The sequence below is a fragment of the Sebastes umbrosus genome, chromosome 7, assembly GCF_015220745.1.
Source record: "Sebastes umbrosus isolate fSebUmb1 chromosome 7, fSebUmb1.pri, whole genome shotgun sequence".
Taxonomy (NCBI): Eukaryota; Metazoa; Chordata; class Actinopteri; order Perciformes; family Sebastidae; genus Sebastes; species Sebastes umbrosus.
In genome coordinates, this window is record NC_051275.1 from 24,640,417 (window position 1) to 24,663,610 (window position 23,194).

The 23,194-nt window shown below is 41.6% G+C and overlaps 1 protein-coding gene across 2 annotated transcripts in view; it reads right to left on the reverse strand.

The window, feature by feature from the left end:
* lekr1 (leucine, glutamate and lysine rich 1) overlaps positions 1–23,194 on the reverse strand; it is an 86,384-nt gene that overhangs the window by 25,767 nt on the left and 37,423 nt on the right. For both annotated transcript variants that reach the window (XM_037776471.1, XM_037776472.1), the window contains 2 exons: positions 18,581–18,744; positions 7,335–7,416 (listed from right to left, as the gene is read on the reverse strand). In XM_037776471.1, coding sequence (XP_037632399.1) covers positions 7,335–7,416; positions 18,581–18,744 — 246 coding nt within the window. The remainder of the gene's footprint in view (positions 1–7,334; positions 7,417–18,580; positions 18,745–23,194) is intronic.

The following is a 23,194-nucleotide window of genomic DNA, read 5'->3' on the forward strand; positions in this document are numbered from 1 at the left end:
ACACTCACACACACACACACACACACACACACACACACACACACACACACACACACACACACACACACACACACACACATAAACAGACTTTACCCTAACCCTCCCAACCCTGTCGGCTTCCCAGCCTAATCCCCTCTCTGGCGGCATGATCAGTTAATGTGTTTGTGTGTGTGTGTGTGTGTGTGTGTGTGTGTGTGTGTGTGTGTAGCTGTCTGTCTAGCCCTGTGACCTTGCAGCCACACGCAATGAGGATACAGAGTGAGAGGGCTCGCACGTCTGAGCTCACAGGCAGACAGCCTGTTTTCACTGCCAATCTACTGTGGCGACTGTATGGAATTATCTGTACATTGTACTAAAGTGGATTCAGTAAAACAGCCAGTATCACCATATCAATAATTTATTACATCTGCGTTGTACCAGATACCGATAGGCTAGTGGGCTCTTATTCCTTTAAAGCAGGGGTCAAGCTACCAGTGGCTCGCTACCCGTCAGATTTGACAATGACCGCAGAAAATAGCCAGGCCAATAAAAGACAAAAAATATACTATTTTCATGTGGAATGGGTAATATGAATGACAAATATGTGTGTCTCATTTGCGGAAAGATGTAACTTCACCAAAGTCCGTGACAGCTTTTCATGGGACTTTCTGGCTGAAGGTAGATGAGCTGAAACCAACGCTTAAGAGACAACAGTCTCTGTTTACCAAACTGATGGAAGAAGGCCAACGCAGCAACAGAGGCTTCATTTAGTGGCGCACATCCTAGCAAAACACAAAAAGCCCTTTGCCTATGGCGGGATTGTAATAGAGGCTTTGACTGCAGTGGCTGAAACGTTATTGAGGGACCATAAAAATGAGACAGAAATTATGACTACCATTGGCGATGTACAACTTATAACAAGCTATCATTTTGTCAAATTAGCTCTCAGAGGAAACCCCTGCTTTAAAGTGTATGACTAAAGATCCTGATGCTGGATATCTGGAAGTATTTTTCATAATTTAACAGTGACAATATGTGAGCCAAAGACAGAAGCACAGATAGAGACACAGGTCCAGATACACACAACACAATCAGAGTAACACACTCACAGCTGTCTGGCACCAGTTATCAGCCTCCCTCTCTTTGTAACTCTCATCACACATCTCCATGTGCATTTCCTCTCTCTCTCTTGCGCTTTTGCTTTCCTTAAACCTTCTTTTCCTCCCGTGCTGTCACAGCTACTGGTGATTTAGAGCAGGCCCCTGAGTGCTCCTACATTATGCCTGTTTACAGCACACTGTTTGTACTTTACAGTACACTGTCCCTCGTCTTTCCCTGTCTCACCCGTCTTTCTGTCCTCACGTTCAGAGACGACATGATATCTGACCCCCAGCTGCTGTTTCCACTATTCTTTATCTGCTGGTATCCTGTTCCTGACTCTTTTTTTCAGAGGTGAAAAGGGAGTTGAGAAAGAGAAATGTAAAACAGGAGGTGGTGTTTTGTGAATTACTGTAGGATGCAGGGTTCAAAGTGCAGTCAAGTGTACAGTGCACTGAAGGAGTGGCGGAGCACATTGGGTATTTTAGTGGCTGCAGGCATGTGGTGTACCCGGTGTGCACCTGCAAACGAGGTGAGATTAAGAAGAATCTATTATCATACATTATCAGTGTTGGGGGCAGGTTTATGCAGATTGCTTTGCTAATACTGCACACTCAGCCACTGAAATCCTACAACAAGCCTTTGACAAAATTGTAAGATGCACTTTTTAATTTGAAATTAGTTCTGAATGAAAACAAGGCTAAATATGTGCTCTTCTCTAGAGCCAGAGATATGTATGTTACTACTTTGAATGGACATAGTATTGACAGGGTGTCGCAGCATAGATATCTTGGCATCTAGCTGGAGCCAAAAGTTTCGTTTAAATTTCACATTGACACACTTGTCAGCAAGCTACGACAACATTTTTTATATTTGTACAGAAACAGAGCTAATTTTCCTATGTTCAGTCGGACGTGAATAATTGAGGCTGTCTTCTTGTCTGTCTATGGTGACGCTATCTATAGACATGTCTTTGCCTCCACTCTGAAACCGTTAGATTCAGTTTATCACAGCACCCTAAGATTCATTATCGGTGACGGTTATTCTACTCATCATTGCATCTTGTATGAAAAGGTTGGGTGGACCTCTCTAACAGTAATGGTGCGTGTCCACAGGATCCGTTCTTTCCACGCTTCCCATTCATCATCTATGTAAGCAGCCATGCAATGCATTCTGCTAAGGTGGCGTTGTGTTTCAAGAGATGGACCGTCACCTTGGCCAATGCTCATTTGCATAAAGTTGAGGTCTAGGCTACTTTATACAACTCAGGGACGTCCGGCGTGACTCGCCACCTCTGGAAACTCACAAAAAACGTTGTTGTCGATCTAAAATGAAGTCAGCAAATGCACGGCTTATTTCTCGCACTAAATTAAAGCTTAACACATTTTAACCTATAGGTCAATTTAAAAGCATGATTACAAACTACTCCGCTCTTGAGTGTAACTGTTTTTAACTGTTTTCTGTTGTTGTCTGGTTGTTTGTTTTATCGTTAATTATTTTCTCGTGTGTATTTATTCTATTTTAATTGTACTCTCGACATCATTGAAAATAAGGGCATGCCCTCAATGATCCTCGAGATTTAATTACAGGTTGAATGACTGAATGAAAAGGTTATAATCAGAGGGTTTCCTGAGGGGTTTCAGTGTAAAACTGTCTCATGAATTTCCATGGAAATGTGAGTCCAACGTGACCTAAAGACATCACTGTCTACACTCGTAATAACATCCACTGCATAAACTGAGAAACTATGCAGAATAATGAATCATATCCAATCAGACCAATGTGTAGGAGTGAAGAAGTTTGCTGGTTGCGCAAGACTTAGTAAAAGGTAACCACCGTTGATCTGGCATGTGTAATCACAGCTTGACAATGCGTTTCACTCAAATTAAAGACCGCAGATGGAACGCATGGCTGCCACCTCCAGCTGGCTGTACAGAGAGTTAATCAGCTGTTGTGAGTAACAGATGCTGATAAGAATCAAACATTAATTCAATCTGCCCTTTTGGTCATAGTCAGAGTAAAAATATAAATTTTTGTGCAATTAGTTGGTCAAAAAATGTATCTTAAAAGTGAAAGAGACAAGCAAAACATGTGGTTGGGCCTCCACAAATTAAAGTGAGCATAGTATGCTGTTGATCTAGTCCCAGCAGACGGGTGGCAGACGGCGAAAAACATGGTGAATCTTGACACTGAAATTGTAACATACGAGGAACACCCTGCTGAGCCTCTCCTCCCATTGTGGTGTATGGCAAAATACCAAACAGCCACATGAGAGGGAACAGCCTCTCTGCATTTCAGGAAAATACCATTTATTGTGCGGCATGTGCTCACATGATAACAGAGCCCAGAGGGAAAGAGAGAGAGAGAGAAACAAGAGGGGTGAGATTTTTTTTTTTTATCTGAGAAAGAAAGACGGAAAAAAGATGTCCTCTTTCCTGAAGGGCTGCGACTGATTTGATCTAATATGAGATAAACAGGGAACGAAGGTGTGTGTGTGTGCGTGTGTGTGTGTGTGTGTGTGTGTCAGGCAAATGGCAGAGCAAGATGTTGTGGGAAATGAGGTCCTTGGATACACCCTGGGATCAATAGTTATTTTACTGCCAACAGGCACACAGACACACAGACACACGGTGCACACACATACACACACGCACAGAGCAGCCAGCGTGCGTCAGCCTTATGAAAACAAGCTGTATCACATCAATCACATCAATCCTTTGCTCTTCCCTCTCTTGACCTTCACTCATTCCATCATCCACTCTTTCATCTCTCCTGCCTTGCTCAGCGCATCCATCCTGTCTTTCATCTATCCCTCTCTTCTCTCTAATCCACCCTTTCAACCTGGCCCGCTTCTGTGTCGGATGATCCATGTGTTCATCCTCTGATGAAAGGATGAGCTCAACGTCTCCTGCCAATCAGGATGCAGCAGGAAGCTTCCCAAACACCTTTGACACATATGTCATCATCCAGACGTTACAGGAAGAGGTTTGTGACGCTCTCTGTGATCCTTTTTGACAAACGCTGTCAAAGTGCCCTCGGGCAAAGTGCTTACTGTAACTGCCCATCACTCCCGAGGAAACCCTGTCTCCCACAAAATGATGTTCCCATACAACTAAACTGCATTCTCAATTCAGTTTCGAGGGAAATACAGTATATTTTCACAGTTTTAAACAGTTTTAAACACGTGGTTAACGTTGGAAATTGAAACAAAGCACAACAAAAAACACAACAACAATACTTTGTTAGGTTTAGGCTACAAAGCTACTTGGCTAAGTTTAGTAAAAAAAACATCATTGTTTGGGTTAAAATGACTATGTTTCACACAGAACACGAAGAGCGGCCTCCTCAACCCGGTCTCACTCCCAACTCGTCAAATAATGTTGTTTGCCCCCGAATACAGGAACATTCAGGGGCACAATCAAGATGGAAAACAAGCTAAAAGACCCTGCAAAGTGTGTAAGTGTGTGTGTGTGTCTGCGTGTAAGTGTATGCGTGTATGTGTGTGTAAATAGTCATGACAAAACAAGCTGCCCTTGAGTGTCTCTCCGGCACGCTGATCAGATTGCATGCTAGGATCAGAAGGATTCCACAGCCGCTCGCTGTCCTTAGTCCGCCCCTGAAATATGTGTGTATGTGCGTTTCCAAGACAACGCAGCTGGCGCCACAGAAACGCAACAGGTGCGGAACGCTGATGTTTGATGGAGGTGGGGGTCAAAGGTTGGGCAGTTGTCATGGCAACACCGCTTGCACACAAACAAAACTGGTACTTTTTGTTCTTGTATCTCCGGTGAGCATCACAGGTTTATGAAGCTCTGAAGCTGATACAATGCATGGCGTGACACACACACACACACACACACACACACACACACACACACACACACATAGAGCGGCAGTGGAAGAAGGTGTTTGAACAGGCGACCAATCAGCATTAACTGGACAGTGAAAGGAGGCTTAGCCTATCAACTCAGACATCCCATCTGGAGCTCAGTCTAGACCTCGCCTGTCTGTCTGCCACAGGACAGAAAGAGAGAAATCGTACTGTACTGTACAAATTTGTACTTTACTTGAGTATTTTCATTCCATGCAACTTCATACTTTTACTCCACTACACCTATGTGACAGCTATAGTTACTAGTTACATACAAAACCTATGATGAGCTCATAAAATATGTTTAAACTACCCAACAGTATATAAATATCATAGTTTAACTCGTAACACTTGCAGGGCCATTATTCTGCATTGAGTACTTTCACTTTTGTAGTACATTTTGCTAATATTACTTAAGGCCTTTATACACTTTGAAGGCGTTTTTTTTTTTCATGTGAAAAATTCCCACATCAATATATTTTCAAAACAACTAATCAACTATTTGCCTACATTTAGCCAAATCAAGCTGAAACACTGGCCTAGGTGTAGGTGTAGGTTAAATATTGTACACATTGGACAGCAGAGTTGAGCTGCTCAGATAGAGGTGAGCCCCCGTTTTCCCTCTCCACAATCCTGTACACACGCATGCACGCACGCATGCACGCACACACACACACACACACACACACACACACACACACAGCCTTGAGTACACCCGCCTCCTCCACACACACCTCATCATGCAACATGGCCTTAAGGCTGATTCTCCCTGTAGCATATGTCCATATGTCTGGGTGGGTCGCGTGCGACTGCAAACATCCCCTCCATCCTCCCCGTCTCAGCCCTGATCCCTGTATTGGATGGACGTGCACATTCCACACACACACGCACTGATACACACATATGAAGATGCACACGGTGGCATGTACAATTCATGTGGCGGGCCAGAGAGCAGGGGGTCAATAAAGGTTTCTTTTCTAGTAAGAGAGGGATTTGCCAGAGCTATTTTCTTTTTCTTGATTCGGTTTGGTTAGATATTTGGAGAGCAAATCGACTTGGTAAACGTAAATTATCTTATCAAAAAGTCATGTATGTACACACATAAATTCAACTCCACACTGCATGAGATAGTCTTTCCCATAACTGAGCACTTTGAAACTGATAAGAAAGAGGAAAAACAGCAAAATCAGTGATTTCTAAAGGTCAAAAGCAAAGATTTACAACAAAAACCTTTGGGAGAGAGAAATAGAGACCGATTTGGAGGTTATAGAGGGAGAAGGAGGAAACATTAGTGAGCAAATGAGTGCAGTAATCTGCAGTCTGTCAGGTCAAGCAGTCCTTTAATGTTCTGATTATCAGATAGCAGCAGCATTTAACATTTACTCCCTTCATGTTTTTGTGGGTGTTTCTGTGGATGTTTGTCCATGTGCGTGTCTGTGTCTGCACTTTTGAAGTGGTTCATTTTCCAAATATCACGAATGAGGTCACTAACACAAGATTAAAAGGCATCCTCTGTTGCTTAAAAATAACACTATCAGTCAAAATGCGTGACGTGTGCAAACATTTGAAAAAGTTGCCACTGTTCAGTGCAAACAAGTGTCAGCAGATGACCAAATATGGAATGATTTATCCATCTGGAATTCTTGGAGAAGAAAAAACTTCAATTTTTTTAAAGGATGGCAAAACTTGACCTAAACAGTGACCAGCTCAAACCTTTCTTGTGCTTGTGATAACAGTAGATAGTGACTCGAATTTGCATGACATCTTCACAACTGCTTCTGGGGCACATGAGAATTTAGGTGTAAAACTCTGATTTATGTGATTTACTGAATCGCTAGGTGCATTTGTCCGTGTGTATATTTGTGTCTCCAGGTGCAGGTAAAAAGGGCAAAAAAAAAAACGTCAAAGGAGCTGCAAAATGTGCGTCTGTGTGAGCCTCGTCATCAGCATATTTTCAAAAGCCACAAGGGGCATATTTTTTTTTTAAGTCCTAAACCCCTGACTAGACCTTTGTGTGAGTGTATACAAGTCAAATCCTCTGTTGTTGCAGCCGGTGTGTGGAACGTGAGCATTTCCTGGTTTGGGCGGTGCCAGTGGGGCTGTGCAGACAGTTTTGATTGGTAGAGGAAAATCATACAATGAGCCGAGCCCTGCGGTGACCTGCTCCTCACCCGGCATATTCCACATACCAAAATCCACCTGCGTCCCCATCTGTGCATGTGCATGTGCATGCTTTTTAATGTGTGTGTGTGTGTGTGTGTGTGTGTGTGTGTGTGTGTGTGTGTGTGTGTGTGTGTGTGTGTGTGTGTGTGTGTGTGTGCGTGTGCGTGCGTGTGTGTGTGTGGTGGGGGGTGTGTGTGTTTTACCGCATACTGTAGACACTTACATCAGCTGCTGTGCTAGGCGCTCTTTCTCTTCTCTCATTTTCTGTAACTCCACACTGGAATGCTTCAGCTCATCTCTCAGCACTGTTCTCACACACACACACACACACACACACACACACACACACATAGACAGATTACAAAAGCTTGCCTGCATATATAACGCCGGCTCAAAGCCAGGCTTGTCACCAGAGGCTGTATGATTTACAGAAAGAGACAGGCAGGTACAGTAGGTAGAGTTTTCAATCACATTGCTACTTCACACTTGAGTAATGGAGGAAACCCTACACCAAATTAATCCATCTAGGAGAGTGACAAGATTGGAAGGAGAAACAAAACAAGACGCGGAGGAGGAAGAACAAAAGAAAGACAGACGTTCCAGACAGAAACATGAGAGCACCTCAAACAGGAGGTGAGGAGGAAGAGTGAGAAACACAGTAGGATTGAAACGAAAACCAAGGTGGGAAACTGAGATACAAGGAAGCAGTTGAAAATGAGAAAGACAGAGGGAGCAGAAGGAGGGGAGTGTGATGAGAAGAAGGGGAGTACGAGGGACTCTGTACTCAAGGGAAACCATGAAACTGTACACCACAGTCTGGCAGTCTTTGTTGTTGTGTGTCTGACATAAAGTAGCTGCTGTGTTGCTACTGTTTCCTCCCTTCACTGCCTGTCCATTTTCACCTTGACAGTTATGAGGCAATTTGTATACAGTAGGGCTGTCAAACAATTAAAATACTGAATCGCGATTAATCGCATGATTGTCCATAGTCAGTCGCAATTAATCACAAACTAATCACACATTTTTTTATCTGTTCAAAATGTATTTATGCAAATGTATGTACATATTTATTATTGGAAATCACTTAACAACACAAAACAATGACAAATATTGTCCAGAAACCCTCACAGGTACTGCATTTAGCATAAAAAATATGCTCAAATCAACAACAGCTGTCAGTGTGTCAGTGTGCTGACTTGACTATGACTTGCACCAAACTGCATGTGATTATCATAAAGTGGGCATTTCTGTAAAGGGGAGACTCGTGGGTACCAATAGAACCCATTTTCTTCACATATCTTGAGGGCAAAGGTCAAGGGACTTCTTCGAAAATGTCCATACCAGATTTTCCTCGCCAAAATTTAGCCTCCTTCACGACAAGCTAGTATGACCTGATTGGTGCCAATGGATTCCTTAGGTTTTTTTCACTCTAGCTTTAAAACTGAACTCGCTACAACCTAAAAATCGCAAGTTGCATTAATGCCTTAAAGAAATTAGTGGCGTTAAAACTAACGCATTATTATCGCATTACCTTTGACACCCCTCGTATACTGTAATCTGAACCTGCTGTGATCTTGCAAAGGTAGAGAGTGTCATGTTGCTCTGCACATTCAAATCTACATAACAGGTTTCCAGGCCGGTGAATGCATTTATTAAAAAACAGACCTGGAAGAAATGCTTATCTGCAATATTTAGGCCATATGTCAGGCCAACAACTTGTCAGACTGTTGCGCTGGACTTACTGCAGCTCCAGGCAGGAGTGCATATCACGCAAGAGAAAAGCACTTAAGATCCAAGTCTGAATAGTGAAGAACTCGAGTCACGCTACTATTTTCTGGAAACTCTACTTTTGTTGTGCACAACACTGTCTTTAAATATTTGCATACCGGCTTCTGTCTTCTAGTAGAAGTGAGATACATAAAATGAGAAAGGCTCATATAATCATGGCGTAATCATCATCAACATTCATTACCATTATCTTCACCAACATCATCCCCAACTACCTCGTTACTGTCATCGGTAGTGAGCTGAAGTGTTTTGGCAATGCTCACAGAGGAAAATAGACTTTGGGTCGCAGCTATACGCACATGAAACGCAGATGAAGCATGAGCCTTTATATGGTCAGTGTAGACAATTGTTTTGATTCAAATTGAAGTGTATCTGTTCTATAAGATGTGTGTACAGACATGTAGACAGAAACTGAATGACGTGGCAGAAGCTTGCCGGCTTAAAGGGATGGTTCAAGTGTTTTGAACTGGGGTTGTATGAGGTACTTATCCATAGTCAGTGTATTACCTACAGTAGATGACGGTCAGCACGCACCCACCTAAAAAAAATCCATATCAGTTGAAGTGTATGCTATGTTTAGAATATTTCACCGGTTTACCTTGCTGTGAGACAGCTATACAATCTGTGTTTCTAACGGGGAACTGAAGCCGACTCCATTGAAAAAAACAGTAATTTTACCTTGCAGAACATAATAGCACAAACAAACTAACCGATTGAGGCAGAGGTAGACCAGCAACCCCCCGTTCTGCGAGGTAAAATTACAGGTTTTTTCAATGGAGTCTGGTGTGAGTATTGATGGATGCTTTCCGTCGGAAAGGGCTGTCTGACAGCAAAGTAAAGCTTTGAAAATATTCTAAATATAGCGTACACTTAAACTGATATTGATTTTTTTAGGCGGCCCTTTCTTTTAGGTGGCTAAAATACGTTTTGCTGCCGGCCTCGTCCACAGCAGAACGTTGCTTTGGGTCTGTGCGGTAATTCCTGTCTGCTTCTCCAAACTGGGGGCGTGCCAATCGCCATTTACTGTAGGTAATACACTGAATATGGATAAGTACCTCATACAACCCCACTTCAAAACACCAAAACTATGACTTTAAGTCGGCAGATGTATTAGTAAGCGAGTGGCCACTGCAGAATATAAAGTCTGTGTTTGTATCACTAGCTAATATATACCCATTCAATATTACTCTATGGCTTGTGCATTTAAGGATATGTTCACATTACAGTGTTCAGATTTTTCTGCCTAGACTGTTCACATTCATGTTTGAAGTGACCCATATCTGACATCAGTGTGAACGGATCTCTGCCCTGAAATGCCTCACATGCAACCAATAACGTCACACACACGGGGTACGGCCTATTGGTCCAAAAACACACACTGGAGTTGTTGGATTCCAGTGACTGCCAGACTCTGTTAACATATTGCTCAATTTAACAAATCTGGGTTCCTCGTTACACAGATGATACTCCTAAATAGTAACATATGACTTTGTATGACTTCTAAAGAAAACATTTTCATTAGTTATATTAGTATTATCATTAGCATTAGTATAAGTACGTTGAATGAAACCTTCCTTTGCTGTTTTATGGAGCAAAAAAAGCAGCCAAAAAAGCCAACAGACAAAGACTCTGTGTGGGTGTCTGACTAGTTGTTTGCATGGCCTACAGGCTAGCAGTGTGGGTAGTGGAGTGTGTCAGCGTTATGTGTTTGTATTTGTGTGCGTATGTGTGTGTGTGTGTGTGTGTGTGTGTGTGTGTGTGTGTGTCTACTGTATATTGAGAGAGTTGTCTGTGAGGGTCCTTCAGAGTGCTGCGACAGGGCACAGTGGCTGTGACTCTGGACAGCTCTCAAACTGATCCAGCAATGTCAGCCTGACATTTTCCTCCTCCAAGTCTTTGTTTTCATCGCTCTCTCTCTCTCATTGTTTTTATCTCCTTCATCCCTCTCTCCTCTCAGTCTTTCTTCATTTCTTTGTTCCTCTCTTTCTATGGCTTTGTTTTCTTATTTCTCTCTTGCTCTCTCGCAGCAGGAAGAGGGGAGTGTAGGAGGTCCTCTTCAAAGCGGCAATACACCGATAATTGCTTTCTGGTCACTGTGACATGACAAGGTCCGGAAGGGTAACGCAACACACACACACACACACACACAGGCACACTCACTCACAGACACTCGGAAGCTCACAGACTCACACAATAATACAGAATTTGTGCAAAAACCACTTGCAGAAAGACACACAAGCAGCACAAAACCACACAAAGAATACACACAGTAACAGACATGTCCAAACAGAAATTGTTGTATAAATACTTGATGGAGCAGAAAGACTCTGCAATGAAAGCAAACCAGCCTTTCTCTACAGGGCTTCTATTATGTGTCACAGTGCTTACACACACAGACACACACAGTGCAACAAGAAGTGGCTGTAAATATTACAGCAACTTACTGGCAGCTGGCCATCAAGGTACAGTAACAGTTTTACAGTATTGTTACTGGGCAGGTTGTTTGCAGTGCTGCAGTTAAATTACATGTTTATTTACTGTAAAGTCAATCACAATGCATCGCTGTAGTGACTGCTATTACTGCAATTTTCAAAACTAGTAGTACAACTACTAATGCGTTCCTCCTCTCTGACATATTGACTGGTCCTCACAACAATATTTTCTGAGTAACTCAAACACCATTAAGACCAGGGAAGGTTTTAAGTGCAGAGAATATCTTATAACTTCAGATATTTATGGGAAATCACCAATATAATCAACATATTTAGCCAGGTTTCCATGCATTAACATAGTAATAACAGGAAAGAGTCCCTGTAGATAAATTGCACTGCTTGCCACAGATTTGGTGGTCGTAGATGTCTTTACCAATACAAAAACATCCAACAAATATACTGAATCATGCCATAAGTGGTGCTTAAGTGGTTAACTGTTAGCTATAGCTATAAGCAAAGATGCTCTATAACGATGATGCATTACAAGCTGCACCAATGGTATGAAATGGTAAACACTGTCTGTCTCCAAAGTGGGCGCGGTCTAATGTATTTATATTTTCTTTTGCTATTTACACAGCTTATAGTAATAGATCACATTCTGCAAATTTCTTAGCAAGGGCGTTCGCGAACATTAGCTTAAAATGTTGAAACAGTTTTGACAGTTTCCAACAACGTTCATTTTCAAATTCTTTTCAGATGGGACGCGATCAATGATAGGCCTGCGGGCAGGTAGCGAGGCGCAGGCGATCCGATGCAACAAGCAGGCGCAATCCCGTGAAACTGTCGCGGTCATGCTCGTCTCATGCACAGGCCCGCCCGCTGCCAGAGTTGAATTGTCTTGACTTGTCTGCGCTTGGCGACGCACAGTGCAAATCAATTTATGAGGAACTGATCCTTTGCCGTTTTTGAGTTCCTTGAAATATATAACTGCTTTTCGGCACATTAACAAGAGGGCTTTCGCATGGGAGAGCATCGGCGCAACTGGATGTATCAGGTAACGTTTTGTAAAGTTTTAACAACAATGCTTTAGCTGTCAACAGTAACAGTCTGTGGCTGGCATCAAAGACTAGGATTGCCACTATATGTCAACGAATCGAGCTGTGATTAGGGATATATGATACAACACACAGGGATACATACAGTAGTGCACAGAAGCCGTTTCCATGGTCACCACACATGGAGCACCTGGTGTTTACTTGTAGAGCGCTTGTCTGTCTTTCTATTCACATGAGGAGGGTAATCAGATCCTATGGATCCAAGCAAGTATGCAGTGTCGCTTACCGTCTGAAAAGACCTTCAGTGTCAGAATGTTGTGAAGATATGTGGCTTGTGAAAAATGAGTTAAATATTTACTTTGATGACTAGGGGACAAAATAATCAGTGATAATCTGTGCTCAAGTTCACTTCTCCCATCGGGGTGAACACACTCAGGGCCTGCTGCTAGTCTTCGTAAGGGGCGGGGCAGTGGCGAAACCAATGTAACACAGATACAGGAAATAGACTCTCAGTGTGCTGTCTCCTTTCTGAACTGTCTCTGCTATAAGGCAGCTACACTGAACAAAACTAGGCTAATGTGGTCGCTTGGAAGATAAAGAAATGCTAATGACAACAGAAGTCAGCAAAAACAGGATCAATGTTACACAACTGTCAGAAGAAAAGGTCACCATATGAGTGATCTACAAGGAAATTTCAAAATCAAAAAAAGATGTGGGTGATACCGAAAGAGAAAACATCTCAGTATTACATAAACTGTGAAAAGAACAGGCTATAACTGCAGTTTCCGTTGAGTTCTATTATATTATCTTCGCTCCACAGCCTTGTAAAAGTAAGAAAACAAGTTCTGTCATGTCATTGGCCAGTTTTTGATAGGCAAAGATATTACTGTAAATAGATTAAAAATAAAGAAACATAGTACCACACAACTGATGAAAGTTTTCACTCACAATTTACTACGCTGCAGTAACAGACTATAAATTAACTGATTTCAACATGAAATAATTTGCAATTAACAATAATTGGTAACACATGCTCTCTCCAACCAACACAAGCACACATAGACACACCCGGCGCCTCCAGTTATATTGGGATTTACATCGTATGAGGCAATGTATAAGGAGCTAACTGTAGTGTCACTGTGACACTACAGGGTCCTGTAGATTACAGCTACCTTTACAGTTACCTATTAACTCACAAACAGCTACAGCTTGGAATTCTTACGAGAGTCTACATAACTATAATATGACTCTTAAGTGGTCGGGTACCACAAACATTTTTGGGTGTCTGCCTAGTTTATTATGCGTAATAAAAGCAATACCAACTTCTAAACCACAGCAGCACAGAAAAAGTCATGGAAGTGCTGGATGGCAGAGACCAGGAGGAGTGCAGCTGTTACAACGAGAATACTGTGGAATTTAACGTTAGTCCTCCCAGAAACTTACAAAGTTGTGCTAAACTAACAAAGAAACCTGTTTTTTGTTTTATTATAATATGGCTCAGTAGAGAGACTCATTTTAGCTCTACTTTAGATACAAACTGTAATCCAGTTGATGCTTATATGTCAGGGAACCATCCTGTTTCCCATAAAATTACATTTCCATACAACTAAACTGCATTCTCGATTACGTTTTGAGGGAAATATGTTTTCTCCCGGATTACGGTCGCAGTTTTAAATAGTTTAAACACGTTGTAAATTGAAACAAAACAAAACAAAAAATGCAACAACACTTATTTAGGTTCAGGCAACAAAACTACTGGGTTAGGTTTAGGAAAAAAACATCATGGTTTGGCTTTAAATTACTACGTTTCACACGGGACACGAACAGCGGTCTCCTGAGGGAAAGTTGACCCATTTACCTCCCCTCCCGTCCACCCGCCAGTAGTGGACTTTCTTACTTGTTATACTGTACTCGTTATTATACCACCTAACTTTCAATAACGTTATTATTAGAGCTGTCAATTGATTCAAATATTTAATCGTGATTAATCACAACTTAATCGCACATTTTTTATCTGTTCAAAATGTACCTTAAAGGGAGATTTGTCAAGTATTTGATACTCTTATCAACATGGGAGTTGACAAATATGCTTCCATTATGCAAATATATGTATATATTTACTATTTGAAATCAATTAACAACGCAGAACAATGACAAATATTGTCCAGAAACCCTCACAGGTACTGACTGCATTCAGCATAAAAAATATGCTCAATCTTTTAGGAGACAGGGCCGCATGGAATCAGTTTATTTCTAATGCAGTCCATAAATCTTTCAATGATTTATGCATGTTGCCACAGACACATTTCTTACATGAACATTTACATAATAGCACTCTTGACAACAGTATATATAGTATGACATAGTCACACTACAGGGCTAACAGACAGACGTGGAGACAGGGAGACGATGGAAAGGAAAACTCTTTGCTGAGAATACAGTATATTTGATGTTTTTATATTGCTGCTCTATTGCTGACACACACACACACACACACACACACACACACACACAGAAAGTAGGCTTCTGGGTAAATAGATACCATATAGTCAAAGGATAGCCCAGGGTGTTGGCAGATGGCTGCGGTTCAGGGATCGGTCACACACACACACACACACACACACACACACAGATTCATACACGCTTAGTCACACTTAGTCATGGCCTTTCACCTTGATTTCCCTGTCAACCCTCTATCTTCTTTTCCAAAACGCTGAATGAAAACTCCCACACTCTCAAAACTCTTCAAATGAAACTGTCAGTGAAGTCAAATGCTGACATCTGCACAAAATGAACAGAGATCAATTATGTTTTCATCTCCGTCTGCTCTCAGCGCTCGTCTTTGTCCTGTTCTCGGTAAAATTCCACATCCCTTGAGGTTGTTCTCTCGTCTCCTCCCTCTTCTTCTCTACCTAACCATAAACCACATTCATCTGTTCACATTAGGCCACCTCCTTATGTTTCTCTGTCTTTTTTTTCCCCGTCTCCTCCTTTCTTCTGCTGTTCTGACGCTAACCGCAGGACGCTGATAGACAGGTAGCACGGTTTAATTGCCAGCTAACGCCCATATCAGTTTGAAGTTACATGCAGGTGACTGGTTAAGGTGTGTGCTTTGTAGAGGTCTGCAACTCAGTCCAACAAGGCCTGAAGGTCTCACACATTCTGGCTGGGCAGAAATAAAGCTATTAAACATTAAACGAACAGTGTGTAGCATTTCAGGGGATCTATAAGCAGAAATGGAATATAAGATTCATGTTTTCATTAGTGTATAATCACCTGAAACTAAGAATCGTTGTGTTTTCATTAGCTCAGAACGAGTCCTTCATATCTACATAGGGAGCGGGTCCTCTTCATGGAGTCCGCCATGTTGCTCCGCCATGTTTCTACAATAGACCAGAACGGACGAACCAAACACTGGCTCTAGAGAGAGCCTTTCACGTTCACCTGAAGGCCACCGTAGTTCTCCGACACGCTTGTGAAACTGCAGTAACGTGAGCCGCAGAGTGCAAAATCGTGGTACCGCCAGCCAACGTCTGACTTCCGTTGCTCCTGAAGTAGTGTTATTATGGTAAGGATGGCCTCTGAACGAGGTGAACGGCGTTACCACAGTTTTGCACTCGGCGGCTCACGTTACCGCAGTATTGGAAAAGGAGGAGTGAGCGGAGGGGTACTCAGGTGGTGGCAATCTACAACCACACCACTAGATGCCCCCAAATCCTACACACTGTCCCTTTAAATGTTCTCACTAATCAGTTTTGCATTGATATATTTATGTGCAACTATTTGGATAATTGATGGATTGTTCATTTCCCTGGTTACAGCTTCTCATAAGGGAGAATTTGCTGTTTTTCTTTGCCTTATTTTATCGTAAATTGAATATCTTGGACCGTCAGTCGGACAAAACAAGCATGACATCATCTTGGTCTTCAGTAAATAATGATGTCACTATTTTTTTGACATTTTATGGATGAAACGATTAATCAATAATGAAAATAATTGCTAGGTCCAGCTCTAGATTGATGCATTGATTAATATACTGATTACAGTTCCTGTACGTCCTGTCCTGAGCACTGTGAGTTCTTTTTATTTCTGGGCTCGGTTCAGGGTCCCATAGGTGCTGTGTTAAGCTCTGTGCTGCGTCACCCTGCCCACCCCTAACCTCCCCCAGGAGTTATGTGATGTGTCTTGTTGCTCTTATTTAGAGTTAGAGTTAAAACAACAAGTAGAGGAGATTGTCTTACTTCTAAAAAAGTAGTTTGGGTCAATCTGCTTTTTCTGTCAGGGCCTCCCAGAACTGGAACAACTTAACATAACGCATTAGAAACTGTGCCAACTACCGTTCCTTCTCCAGAGCATTAATAGCCTAGAACATTGGAGTGGTGAGGTGTTGTCTTATTTGTCATTATTATAATTAGTGTAACAGCTGCTCCTGCTTATTATGTAGCTGTACAGTGTACATATTCACCAGTCCTGACACTGTGTTGTCATGCTATGAATTGTTTGTACTATCATGCCATCATGCTATTGTTGATTCTATGTGTTATAAGAGCGGTTTCTCTCGTCTCTTCGTAGTGCAGGCTCTGTTCGTATCTGCATTTCTTTTTCATTGCTTTTAATGTTGACTGCATTTCCAATGCTTTTATTCTTAACATCTGTGTTTTAACTATTGCCTGTTACAGATGAAAATTTGCCTTTCTGGCTAACTCTGGCATATTTTCAGAAATGTTATTTATATGTAGTGTCCCTGTCAAATAAAGTAATAATAAACTAATAAATAATTTATTACTATCACATTTGTGGTATTGTGATCTGTAAACACACAGGACAAAAGTGCAGTTAAATAAGTAAATGAAAACTCAGATGTTATCTCGGTAAAAGTTACTTATCACAACAAAACATGTGGCAGCTTTGATCACAGAAATGATCTGATATACATTTACAAATCACATGAGGTTGTTTTGTGATTAAATTAGACAAACTATATATGAAAGGTGATTAAAAGACAGGAAATGTGTTGAATTACTGCTGCATTATAATAGTCTAGTTTCTACAAAACCATCTTTTTCTTTTATAAAAGGGTAGATTTTCACATTATTTACATCACGATCACCAAATCTCCATTTTGTTTGCCTCTAGTAGTAGTAGCAGTCATTTATTTCGGTTCTTATTAACGATTTTCACATAATAAAGAATAGATAACAATAAGGCATTGAATTAAATAGAAAAACTAATCATTCAGTACTTTGTTTAGGCTATACAAAAACAAAATGAAAAAATAACAAATGAAATACAAATAGTAGCTTTTTGGGAGACGAGACAACTTAATGAATTACAAAGCACAGCTTACAACAAGATAAAGTATATAATCTCTAAATTAAGTTCCTGAGTGTGTGAGTCTGGGTAGTTTCTGTGATCGCAATGTATTGCGGGCATGTGTGATTATATGCGTGTGTGTGAGTGTGCATTCCTGGGTGTGTATTTTATTGCGTGTGTTGGTTCGTGGAGCAGCTGCCTTTCATGCTCACATCACTGAACAAACACATACTCACACGGACGACATCAATACAAACAACAGACTGCTTTCTGTTTCTTCCTCGGTCAAATTGTCCGTTGTTCCCTCCCTCTCTGCCTAACACACACACACACACACACACACTTGGCAGCTGTTTGGAACGTGCAGTGGAGAGAAAAAGACCCACCCATGAGGTGAGCCGGAGGTTAGCTCTCCTTCGGGTATTTACTGTCAACGATGAACACACTGACACACACACACACACCCTGCAGTTCTGCTCCTCTTGCTTGAAGTCTCTTTAAGATTTATAGTAAGACATTCATCAGTTTACAGCCTTTACACACATATACCCATGAACACACACACACACATTCTTTCCTCCCTCAAGGTTACAAGAGTTTGTGTAGTGACTGTAAACACATTATAGTCATCCATTGTAGGTGCTGCCCTAAGAACTAAAAGAGTCCACGCTACAGTTAAACTAATATTTACTCCTTCTGAGAGATTATTTGCTCGACTTTTTGCTCCTTTTTTCCAACATTTCTCTTTCATGTCCACTCCAGCTCTGTATTAATATACACTCTCTGTCTCGCTTGTCCTATAAATTACCCTCATACATCTGAACCTCTGTTTCTCACTCTGTTTATACTTAAGGTGGTGTATGTGTATGTGTGTGTGTTACCTGAGAACACCTGTGTGCTGTGCTGCAGTATCTGAGATCTGAAGGCCTGCCAGACCCCCATCAGCTGGCTGAGGAAACCCCGTACACCTGTGAGCTCTCTGGCAGTGGATCGGAGCACAGAGAAAGTCGCTCGCAGGGCCTGCTTCTGCTGCACACACACTCCTCTGACACACACAAACACAGAGCATTTCATTACTTGGTCTCAATAAAATGACAGTACTTTACAAATGGCTAAAACATCCGAACATCTTATGGGAGCTGTCACATAAAGATTGAGACAGTGCTGTTAATAGCTACCTAGGTGGCTGTTAACAAGTGCTGTTGAAGTGACAAGTGTGTGAATAAGACCATTAAAGGTGTGGTTCGGAAAGACTGTATCCAAAACTGGGGGGGGAAATTCCTCAACAAATACTTTGAGTTTTAATCCCCACATGCTCCAGTGGAGATTATCAGTGTGTAAGAGCAGAGGACTGTGGTTCCTGCTCCCTGGTGTGAATGTGTGTAACTGTGGGCTTTTGAAGCAGAGCATTTCTGAAAAAGAGCACACTGACTGTACATTCTGTGACAACCCTCCCTGGATAGAGCGGTGAAGAGGTTTTAAAATCCTTCCCTGCAAAGAACGTTGCCCAGTTGTTACTGTAAATACTGCATGTCATAACCTAAAGCCACATGGTAGACACGATTCTGCAATTTCAGTCTGACAATTACTGACCTCAAACTACTTTTGTCACATTTAAATTTGTGAGACAGATAAATATGGAAGTATATACACGACACAAGAACTGAATGAACACAGAACAAATTCAAGCACTATTCTAGTCTGCAAGCCAACATTTGAGGGCCCAGATTCCTGCAGTGGAATCAGTTTTGAGCGTGCAGTCCTGATCCTGTTTCATGTCATCTCTCTCTCCTCAAAGTTCTTGTCTGCCTCTCAACTATATACATTTTATCAATTAATGGCGAAAAATGCCCCAAAATAATATTTAAAAATAAAGAACAAGAATCACAGAGACTTATTTGACTATGGGGCATCTAATATTAAAGGTGCAGGTGTTGCAACCAACTGAAACTTCTCCCGTGTGCCAAGTGTGTGGGAGAACTACGGTGGCCGACATGAAAACGTGAATGGCCCTATAGAGCCAGTGTTTGGTTTGTTCATTCTGGGGTATCGTTGAAACATGGCGGTCAGCTCCGTGACGAGGACCCGCTCCATATGTAGAAATAAACGGCTCAAAACACAACGGTTCCTATTTTCAGATGATTATACACTAAAGAAAATATACTTATTAATAGTATATTCCATTTCTGCCAATAGAGCCCCCTAAATGTTACACACTGTTCCTTTAAGGAAATCACCGGGCTTTAAAAATGTAGCTAATTAAAAAAGGTTGAAAATCAAGTTAGAAGTGGTACCAACCACTTAAGACTACTTTTACATTCATTTGACTCAGCAAATTACTCTCTCTAGTCTTAAAGCTAACTGATTTGCCAACATACTGTATGAAATAGTGTTAATTTTGTCAGCTATTATTTTATAACGTCCTTGTTCGTTTTTTATCATACTTATTCAACTACATCATGTTTTTTTAGTCATGTTTTAGTTGAATAAAATGTAGCTGCGATCTTCACTTTGTCAGAGAAAATTATAACTATCTTAGTTTAGTCAGTGAAAACTGTTGACATTTTAGTCTTTTTTAGTCGTCAGATGATATTGAACATTTCAGTCAACCTAGTCGAACCAAAATATCACCTTGTTTATTTCCCCCTAGCCCTGTTTTTGTCATCGTTAACTTTAACTTAAGTAAGTTACTCCGAGTCCTCCTGACTGTGCTACAGCATTGTGTGCTGCTGCCGGTGTTGCCTGATGTGGTGTGCACAGCACCGGAAACAGAACTGAAAAAATGCTTATTTCTTTTAAATATATATATAATTATTTTTATTTTTTTTAACTACATTTTAATCTTTTCTTTCATCTTCACATTGTTGCCATCTCGTCATCGTCTTGTCATTATGGAAAAAAAAGGTTGTTGACGAACATATTTACTCATAGTTTTCATTGACGAAATTAACATTGATATGTGATTATAACTTCTTCTTTTTTTTTTTAAATACTGACACCAAATACTTCTTCGTCTCTCCATTTGGTGGTTAAAAATCACCAGGATGGCACTTCACATCTGGGTCAAACTGAACAGAATACACTTAGTTTGAGCTTTCATTCAAAGAGAGATTGAGCAGCTAATGATTAATAATTATGAAATAATTATGAAAATGTAGTTACACAGTTCCCCTTGTTACGCTCACAATTCTGTCCGTAAAAATCTAATTCTGCTCTTACAAATTTGTGGTTGAACGCTCTCAAATGACTTGCACTAAACAGCTTGGATTGTTATGAAATCAGTTATTTTGTAATTTATAGGCTTACACAGATGCAGAGAATGAATGACAGGTAGATATTGAAAATTAATAGAGATAAAAAGAAGGCAGGACATAAAATAAATAAAACAGGTGAATGTATGAGACCTGAGGGAAACTGAGGACTGATGTAAGCACCATGTCCTTAAAAAAGGGCACAGCCATGTTTTACAGCACTCTCTCTCTCCTCCATCTCTCTCACTCTCAATGAAATATGTTCAGACGAAAAGCACTTTGAGCAACATGAAAGATCACTAGCTCAGCTCGCAAAGTCACACACATACTGTACGTGCACGCACACACACACATGCTCAGTCAAGTCACAGACCCATGCAAAGCGCGGACGTGGAAAACTAGAGTGCTGGAATAGAACATTCTGTTATTCCAAGAACACTTTTGAAGGAACATGTGGGCGAAAGCACACCGAACAGTTTCCTATTTTCTTACACACACACACACACACACACACACACACACAGGTGGGTGTGCACAGACACACGTGCGGCACATTGCAGTTACACACACCTGCACGGACACACACAAGCCCGCACAGACAAACGTCATGACCGTTGCTGGGTCTTGCGTGCAAAGTGACGTGACAGTTTTTGAGAGCTCAGCGGGGTTTAGTGGTTGTTGTTTTTCTTATTCAGGGTTTGTGGCTTAAGGTGATCAAAAATGAACGGAGTCCAAGACGAGACGGGATGAGAGGGGAGACTTTTGAGCTTCTCCGTGGCGCCTGAGTGTGTGTGTGTGCGTGCAGAGTGAAGGAGAGCACGGGCATTGCTTGTCACGAGAGCCCGTTTTATAATGTCAGATGACATAAATCATAAGGCTGACAGCACCAAATGGAGGAACAGATATGAGCCAGATCTGTCAATGGTGATAAGGGTAAGATAGTGAAAAACAGAGAGGGAGAAAGAGATTGCATGCGTTTGCACACCCGATGGTTTACTCATTTAGCAGCTTTCAATGTCAGCGGCCTGATTGAAAAACTTTCTTCCCCCCTGATGTCTCGTCTCCTTCCCTCCCACTCTCTTCACCTCCACCTCTCTCCTCTGCTCCTCCCCTGTCACGTCTTTTTCAATCTATCACTTTATTTCCAGGAAATAACCATGTGGGTCAGCTGAATTAACTTTCTCTCCTCTGTTTTTGCATTCCCCCTTTTACTGTTTTCTCTCTATCATCTCACACAGTTGTTTCCCATCTGCTCCGGCCTTCCTGCCATGCATCTGGTCAAGGAGCTGACAGCCAATCAGGGTGATGCCGGCCAATACTTTACTTTTTTCTTTTTTTTTTCTTCATTTGTTTTTGTGTTTCATCTCCATTCTGCTTTGGCTTTACCAAACCTTTATCGCGTTACCCTACCACCCACTCTCTCATGTCTTTTAGGGCTTTTGCATTGGCACTTATAACCGGGCGGATGGCACAGTGGTTAGCACTGCCGCCTGCCGGTTTCCTTCCACACTCCAAAGACATGCAGGTTAGGTGAATTGGTGACTCTAAATTGCGTGAATGTGAGCGTGAATGGTTGAATGAATAAGATAAGCGGTTACAGATAATGGATGGATGGGACTTATGGCCGCGCCAAGTTAAACCATGCCGCACTGATTTGCGTTTCCATCACCAGTTTTAGCGCGCCGAGCTGTGTCACGCAGGGCCCGAGATGGACCTTCTCCAGAGTCAGGCCAAAGTGCACCTCCAAGCTGGGTTGTGATGACGTCTCGCCAGCCGCGTCCAACCAGTGACGATGCCCCTTCTCCCCTGAAACAAACGTGTGATGCGAGCAGGTTGCAAGCAAGACTCAACTCTGAGCAGGAGACCCGAGAGACGTTATTAATACTTTTTGTAGCTTCTGACTTAATCTCTGTGGTTCGAGGTTTAGTTTCTCTCCTCCATCTAGATATCTGCTCTATTTTACTGTTTCTCTTTTGTAGCTGCTGATGGAAACCCAACATTTCCTGATTGTGCTGCTTCATAATAAAAGCTTTTGAATAACAAAATGACAAGGGACTTTTATTGTGATGACTGTATAGGAAATTAAATGTTTATCTCTGAGATAGCGATGCTTTGTTAGCAGCTATTCTTCATAAAAACAACTCTACTAATATTGCAGGGAAGAAGAGTACAAGAGGCAGCAAATATACCGGGAGGCTTTTATTGTGCAGAATTTAGGAAATGAAATGTGTTATCCACTGTTTT